Here is an 8,230-nt window from a genome sequence, read left to right as displayed (position 1 = left end):
GCTGGGGGGGGGCGCAGGGGGCACCCCGGGGGGGGCACCCAGGGGCCGGGCGGGGGGGGGCGGTGCTGGAGATGGGGGGTCCCGGGGAGGGGGGCGGTGCTGGGGGGGGCGGCAGGGGGCACCCCGCGGGGGGGGGCACCCAGGGGCCGGGCGGGGGGGGGGGCGGTGCTGGAGGGTGGGGGGGGCCCCGGGGGCGGCGGGTCCGGGCTGGCTCCGCCCCGGGGCCGCAGTGGCTGGCGGCGAAGTCCGCGCCCATTTCCGCCGGCGCGGAGCCCGTCCCCTCTCCCCGCCGCGCCGCTGCGCGCCCGTCCCCGCCGCCTCCGGCCCTCCCGGCTCTGCCCTCCCCTCCGCCAGCATGCCGGGCGGGGCGGCGGCCGCGCTGGCCATGGGTAGGTGCTGGGGGGGGGGGGGACCCCCGACGGGGCGGGGGGCTCCGCTCCCCCAAACTTCCCCACCGCGCATCCCGCTCCCGCGTCCCTCAGCGGCTTTCCGGGGATGGGGGGTGCGGGGGGGGGGGGGGTCGGGTTGTGAATGCGTCGCCTCTCACCCCTTCAATCCCCCCCAAATCTTTGGCTTCGGTCCCTCCGCGACTTCTCCGCTCGTGGGAACGCGCCTTCGCCGCCACCCGTGAGTATGGCTCGAGCGGGAGAACCGTCCTCCGGCCTCACCCCTTTCTTTTTGGGGGGGACCCACTTAGTGTTCCTGGGTCCGCAATTAAAAGTTGGGGGGACGTTAATCCTCCCCTCGCTGGGGAAAGGGGTGCAGCGGCGGTGGCGGACGCGGGGGGCCGGGAGCCGTACCCGCAGGTAGGTGAGGTTGGACCCCCGGGATGCTGCGTGCGGGATGGGACGGACGGATCCGGACACGCTTCCCAGCCTGGAGATGCGACTGGGATTCTAGAGGTGGGAGAGTGCAGAATGGGTGCGAGGGTGCTCCTCGCCGGGACGCGATGCGCGGGGTGCTCCTCGCCGGGACGCGATGCGCGGGTGCCGGGGAAGGCGACGCGGGCGCAGCGTTTGCCAGGTGCCTTTTTTCCTTTTGCTGTCCCAAAGGAGGAGGATTGTGCGTTCCCTGCCGGTGTCACCCACAGCACCGGGGCTCTGCCGCTCCTCGCAGCGGCTCCGCGGTGGAGCCGGGGCCGGGGGGGACCAGGCAGCGCCAGCCCGGCGGGAGAGAGGCTCTTTGCAGCGCTTGGGTTCAGGAAAGTAGCCGGTCTTGGCCCCCCTCCAGCCCTCCTCTCCGGCGTTGCCTTTCTGGCTCTGCCACGGCCGCACCAAAATGCCTCCTCGCTCCGCTCCTCCGGCACGGCTCCTCCGCCGAGCATCCCTCGGCCGGCCGGCCCCGGGGAACGGTTACTCCAGCAGCCGCATCCCTCCTCGGCTCATCCGGCGGCTCCCGCCAGCTCGGTTTGGGGACACCCCCGTCCCCTCTGCTCCGCCGCTCGTGGGGCTGTGGGGCTCTCCGGCCCCGGTCGTCGCCCATCTCAGGGGCTGAGCCGCGGGTTTCCCACCCCGCCGGGCGCCCGGCTCTCCCCAATCCCCCATCCAGGGGTGACGGCTGCTCCCAGCGTCCTGCCCGGGTTGGGTCCACGGTGCCCCGGTCGCTGCGTGGGGAGCGGAGCCCTTTATAAACCCCATCGAACCGGCAGATCGGAGCGTCCCCTTAAAATCCCGAGGGAAAGGGGAACCTCCTCCAGCCCAACGTACGTGCACCCAAGGGCTGATCTGCGAAGGCGAGGCGGGGGAAAAAACTGAGCCAAGCGGATTAGGAGGGAAAACTCGGGGCGGGGAACGCCGGCGATAACCGGGAGCCGCTCACGAGGAGCGTAGCGCGTCGCTGGGGGGGAGAGGGGTTGAGCCCTTCGCCGGCGGTGGGGGACAAGCGGAGGCCGGCGATTAGCGTCGCGTCGGGGACGGAGTCGTCAAGCGCGTGTTTGTCTGTCGGGGAGGCTTGGGGGGTCCATCGGCGAGTTGGGTGTCTCCTGCCGGGAGGGTGAGTTCGGGGGGGCTGTGCGGGTGGGGGTGACGGCACGGAGACGCTCCCGAGGCGGGGGGCCAGGGGATGGGTGGGGATGGGGATGCGGTTGGGGGGCGGCAGCCTGGGTGGCGTGGCTGAGCGCCGGCTTTGGAATAAAACCGGAGACGGCGCAGGATTTGGCCTTTCAGGTTTGGGGAGGGAAAAAGGCGAGAAGGGGGCTGGGATGGGATTGCCAAAAATGAAGCGAGGGCGGCTGCTCGGGACGGCTGACGGACACAGCCCCGCTCGCCGGCGGCCCGGTTCGGCCGGTCGAACCCAGGGCGCGGATGCTCCCTGTCTCCCTAAGGTGCCCAGTGTCCCCACGCCGGCGCTCGGGGAGCTCACCGGAGCCCTCGGTCGGTGTCGGAGGTGTCAAACCGCTGCCGAGGGGCGGTGGAGCGGTGAGCGGGGACGAGGCGATCGCGCGGGGCGAGCCGGGCTGCGGCCTCGGCCGGGCTCCTCCGGCCAAAGTGGCTTTAACGTCAGCGGGGTGTTACACGTGCCGGCGGAGAGAAGCGGGAAAGAGGCACCGCCGGAGCCCAGTGGGGTCCTGGCAGGAGGACGGACAAGCTGGAATGCCGGAGGGGACGATACGGCCGCCCCATGACGCAGGGATGAGCCATTTCCCGAATAACGCGTGGTTTCCTCGGCGCGTGGAGGTGCGAGTATCGGCACGAGCGGGGCAGGAGGACGAAGCATCTTCCAGCGACGAGCCGCCGGCGGCAGAGAAAAAACCAAAGCTGGGAGGAGACGGGATGCTTAAAATTCAATTCCCACAGGGGGAAAAAAAAAAAAACCCGGGGGGTGGCCGGCTCTGCGGCGGCGCTGGGAAAGGTGCGGCGAGGAGCGACGGGGGAGAAGCCAAACCGAGGGAAGCTGCTGCGGTAACTAAAGCCGCCGGTCGCTGCCGGGGTTCGCTGGACGCGGACCCCAAGGGCTGGTCGCTCGCCCGTCGTCGCCTTTCTGCATGATTTGATTAAACCCGTGGGGAGGAAATTGGGTCAAAGCCAGCGGAGGGGCTGCTGCTCTCGTCTGGCTTCACACCCCGGGGTCCAGCCGCCCCGGCAAAGCTCGGGGGGGGTCCCCGGTCCGCTCCGTGCCCACCCCCAGCAAAGGGGTGACTTGGTGGGGGGGTGTTCCGAGCCAGCCTGGACCTGCAGCCCCCCCGATCAGGGTTGCGAGGGTATTTCTGCCCGCCGAGCCCCGGGGAGCCCCGCCGGCACCCCGCGGGTGCAGCCTGCGGGTCCCCGGGGAGCAGCAGCGGCGCATGTGGGTCAGGCAGCGTTTGCAGGCGGCGGGAAGCAGGGCAGGGGGCTGGCGGGGCGGTCACAGCGCCCGAGCTTGCGTGGAGGCTGGATGCGGCCCCGCCGCGTGGACGCGGGCAGGATCGGGCCGGGTGACGCAGGTTGTGCCGCCCGGTGCCTCGCGGCTTCCTTATCCCTTTGGAAAAGGGCGACGTTTGCGCCCCGCGCTTGGCGGAGAGCCGCTTACGGGCAGGGTCTGGCCTGGAAGCGCACGCGTTCCCGTGCCGGAAAGGGGATGGTATCCCCGCCGGAGCAGAACCGGCGGTGCGGTGCGGTGCATGGGGGCGGCTGCGCGGCTGGCACCTCCACCGGCACCCGCATGGGCAGGCGGGCGGCTGGCGGAGAAGCGAGCGCGTGCCTGCACGACGTGCAAGCACCACGCTGGTTCCGGGCTCCGTTCCGGCTTTAGGAGCTCCCCAGCAAACGCCGTTGCATTTTCCTTTCAAAAATCCTTGTAAATCTTTGATTTTGTGTTAAAAAAAGGAAATAACATCTCTCCGGCCTCTCCGCAGGTGTGCTGCTCGCCGCGTGCCACGCGTTGGAGAACACCACGGCGGCCTGGAGCGGTGAGTTTGCCGACGGCGCGATCCCGGGGCGGAGGGCGCGGGTTTGCGGGGCGGCCGCGTTGCCGAGCCGCCCCGGGAACGTGCGGCAAAGCGCGGGCGCAGGTAAACCGTCCTCGCACCGAGCGTGCACCGGATCAGCCGGAGGGCTGCGCTGGCATCCCGCCCTCCTCCCTGGGGGATAACGGGTCTCCAGGTGGGATCCTGACCCCGGTGGGTGCTTTATCCCCAAGGGAAAACCAGGAAACAGGGCTCTGCGGTGGGTATGTACCACGCACCATGGGTTGGAGGGGCCGAATCCTGGCCCGCTCGGCGTGCGGGGAAGTCTGGTAGCGTTATCCGTGCCGCAGCTCCCGCGGGAAAGCTGCCGGTGCCTGCCGCCGGCTCGCGGCGGCACCGAGCCGGTCGCGCCCGATAAATCGCCTCATTCATAAAAGCGGCACAATGGGCTGCGACAGCCGAGAGCCCTTCGCTTCCCCCGGCACGGCGCGGGGGCTTTGCCGTCGGCGGGGATGCGCCGGCTGCGGGAAGGGCTGTTTGCAGGCAGGGATGGAAAATCCGGCTTTTTGGGACTGGAAAATGGGATGGTTCAACGGCATCGGTTGGGAAGCCTTAAAGGAAACGGTGCTCCCCCAGCAAAACCCCGCAGCCGGGCAGGCGCCGGCACCGCAGCGGATGCTCGCAGCCCCTTTCCCGATGGAGCGGGGCTGGAGGAAAGGGGCTGCTCCGAGGGGCGCAGCGCCGGGTGGGGACACGTCGGGGACGGGGTCCGTGCGGGCGGCAGCAGCGGGGCTGCGGGAGGATGAGGCGGCCGCAATGTGGCCGGCAGCTGCGAGCGCGCCGAGGCTTAATGCGAGCCAGGACGCCCCGAGAGCCGGCGCTGGATCCGGGGACGCGCTGCCGGCGGGGGCAAAGGGACGCGCTGCCCGGTGCAGCCCTGCTGATGCCGTCCCCGCCGGTGCTGCGAAGCCGGGGCACGGCCGTCGCCGATGGGCTGGGGGGCTCGGAGCCCGGGCTGGGGGCGACGGCGGGTGCTGGCAGCTGGGTTTGGCGGGCTAAAACCCCAAAAAGGGCTATTTTTGGGGGGATATTGAGGCCGGAGGCAGGAGTCGGGGGAGTCCGGGCTCCCCGGGGATAAAGCCATCCCCAGGGAGGGAGGTGTCGGAGTTTTCCTGGCGAGGGGCTGCGCCGGGGCGAGGATGTCGGCAGCGATGCAGAGGGCAGTGATTCTCACCGCGAAGACCAAAGCCCAGCTCCTGGCTCCCCGAGGATGCTGCCACCGACTCCGGCATCTCCAATCCTCCCACCGATGCCGGGAATGTCGGGTCACTGCCCCGGCTGAGCCGACCTCACTCCGTCTTTCCTCGCTTCGCCTCCCCGAAGACCCGGAAGCATTCGGCAGACGTGGGTTTAATTACCCCGGCCTGCCATAAATTCACGGCAACAGGAACTTGAGGTGGCTTTGAAACGACAGCGATCGGATGTGCTTTATACCCGGGCTAATCCGAAAGCAGGATATTTGTTTTCCGTCTCTGCTGCGGAGGATAATTTAAACCAGCGCGGGATGTAATGGAAAACAGCATCCCCGGCAAAGCCACCGGTCCGGGGCTGTGGCCGGCTCTGCCGTTGTTTAACTCTCTCCTCCTCCGTTTTAAGCCTTAAGCTCTTTAGGAAATTCCTCTAGCGCCGGCGAGGCTTATTTTCGGCGCTGGTTTAAGTAAGGACCCGTCTGGGCTCCTTCGGGTGGTCCCGGCTGGGATGCGGCAACCCCAAAATAAATACGTCCAGCCCTAAAACAGAGCTGCCGACCGCGCGGCGGTGATGCCGGCCCGGCAAACGCCCCCCAACCCCCAAAAATGCTGTTTTTCTCCTCGGTTTTGCTCCCAGCTCCAGGCCCGCCGGTGGCGGCGGCGGTGAGGTCCCACTTCAACGACTGTCCCGACTCTCACAGCCAGTTCTGCTTCCACGGCACCTGCCGGTTCCTGGTCCAGGAGGACAAGCCGGCGTGCGTGTGAGTGCCGGGGAGGAACACCGTGACTCGAGCCCCGGTGGGTCCTTCCCATCTCCCCGGGGCTGCCCCCTGGGAATTCCCAAAAAGGGGGGGTTGAGCCCAGTTTGGGGGGCTCCGAGCGTATGCCCTGGTCCTCGGGCTGATGGCGATGCTCTTCCCCACCCCTGGTCCTTGGGCTGATGGCGATGCTCTTCCCCACCCCTGGTCCTTGGGCTGATGGCGACGCTCTTCCCCACCCCTGGTCCTTGGGCTGATGGTGATGCTCTTCCCCACCCCTGGTCCTTGGGCTGATGGTGATGCTCTTCCCCACCCCTGGTCCTTGGGCTGATGCTCTTCCCCACCCCTGGTCCTCGGGCTGATGGCGACGCTCTTCCCCACCCCTGGTCCTTGGGCTGATGGTGATGCTCTTCCCCACCCCTGATCCTCGGGCTGATGCTCTTCCCCACCCCTGGTCCTCGGGCTGATGGCGACGCTCTTCCCCACCCCTGGTCCTCGGGCTGATGGCGACGCTCTTCCCCACCCCTGGTCCTTGGGCTGATGGCGACGCTCTTCCCCACCCCTGGTCCTTGGGCTGATGGCGACGCTCTTCCCCACCCCTGGTCCTTGGCTGATGCTCTTCCCCACCCCTGGTCCTCGCCCTGATGCTGATGCTCTTTCCCCCGCCCCGGCGCAGGTGCCATTCGGGGTACGTGGGGACGCGGTGCGAGCACGCCGACCTGCTGGCCGTGGTGGCCGCCAACCAGAAGAAGCAGACCATCACCGCCTTGGTGGTGGTGTCGGTGGTGGCCTCCGTGCTGCTCATCGGCGTCTGCGTGCTCATACAGTAAGTAGGTGGGGCCGGGGGGGTTCGGCTCGGCACCCCTCCCAGCCGGTTTGGGGCAGGATGCGGCCCAAGGAGGGGGACGTCGAGACCCCCGAAGCCACTGACCCATTCCCTCCCCGCTCCCTTGCAGCTGCTGCCGGCTGCGGAAGCGCTGCCGGTGGTGCCGGGCACCCGTCGGCGGCCCGGAGAAGCCGGGTGGGCTCCTGAAAGGCGGCACCTCCTGCTGCCACGCCGAGACGGGTAAGGGGGCCGGGGGGCACCGCGGCGGGACGCCGGCCGCCGGCGCTCCCGGGGTGTAACCGCGCTTCCCTGGCCCCTTCCCCGCAGGGGTCTGACGGAGCTGGGGGTCCCGCCGCCGCCCCCCACCCAGGACACCCGCGCCGGGGACCAGCGCCGCATCTCTCCTCTGGTTTTGGTCTTTTTGTTGTTGTTATTTTCTTTTTTTTTTTCCCCCCCTTTTTTTCCCCTTTTTTCCACGGAAGACGGCAAGCGAGCGCCCCGGCGGCACCGTTAAGCGTGCCGGCAGCGGCAAAGCGTTGGCAGAACCGGGTATCGCCCGCGCCGCAGAGCCAAACCCCGGCCCGGCAATGTGCAGCCGGGTTTTCTTGGGGTTGTTTTTTTTTGTTTTTTTTCTTTTTTCCTTTGGTTTTGGGTTTGTTTTTCCTTTTTCTCAGATTATTTTTTTGGTTTTTAAACCAGACCTCCCCCCACTCCCGCAGGATGGGGCTTTATTTTTCTATAGAGACAGAAGCGCCGGCGAACCCTCCGCCTCGGCAGTCGCGCGGACCGCGCTCACTTTGGGGACAGATACGAGCTTTTTATTAATAATAAAATGAACCTTAATCCTAGGAAACCTCCTCGAGCCGGGGCTCTAACCTCCCGGAGCAGCGTTAATCCTTTCCGTAGTCTTTATCGTAACCAACCCGAAGCTTTTTCGTTTGGTTTTGTTGTTGGTTTTTTTTTTTTAAAGTCATGGTTACTCTCATGTCTTCTGTATATGTTGCACTGAAAGTTAATATTTAATGTTTTAATTTATTTTGTGTGGTTAAATTAATTTTGATTTCTATAATATGTTATTGTGATCGACTGTTCTTTTTTTTTTTCCCCCCTAATACCTGGATTAGAGTTATTTAAGTGATATAAAGGACACTTTTTCAGAAAACTCGTCTCTTGGGGCTTTTTTTTTTGGGGGGGGGGGATATTTGTCAAGGACATGCTGCGTCCTGCGGCTGGGTGCGGGGAGAGCATCCCCAGGGTGCAGCCCCGATACCCCGGTGATGGGCTCGGCCCCATTCCCCCATGTTTCCAGCCCCGATACCCCGGTGATGGGCTCAGACTCACACCTGTCCCCCCACATTTCCAGCCCTGATACCCCAGCGATGGCCTCAACCCTATTCCCCCACATTTCCAGCCCCGATACCCCAGCGATGGCCTCGACCCTATTCCCCCACATTTCCAGCCCCGATACCCCAGCGATGGCCTCGACCCTATTCCCCCACATTTCCAGCCCCGA

General features: G+C 66.5%; 1 protein-coding gene across 1 annotated transcript; it reads left to right on the top strand.

Moving 5' to 3' along the window:
* Positions 1–355: 355 nt before the first annotated feature.
* Positions 356–7,052, top strand: TGFA (transforming growth factor alpha). The gene is made up of 6 exons (XM_059831390.1): positions 356–389; positions 3,833–3,886; positions 5,777–5,894; positions 6,568–6,717; positions 6,848–6,957; positions 7,045–7,052. Exons 1-6 carry the CDS (start codon positions 356–358, stop codon positions 7,050–7,052), a joined length of 474 nt encoding a protein of 157 aa, XP_059687373.1.
* The last annotated feature ends 1,178 nt before the right edge of the window (positions 7,053–8,230 follow it).

This window comes from Gavia stellata, chromosome 31, assembly GCF_030936135.1.
Source record: "Gavia stellata isolate bGavSte3 chromosome 31, bGavSte3.hap2, whole genome shotgun sequence".
Classification (NCBI taxonomy): Eukaryota; Metazoa; Chordata; class Aves; order Gaviiformes; family Gaviidae; genus Gavia; species Gavia stellata.
Note: the sequence above shows the minus strand (reverse complement) of the source record. Positions and strands in the feature narration are given on the sequence as shown.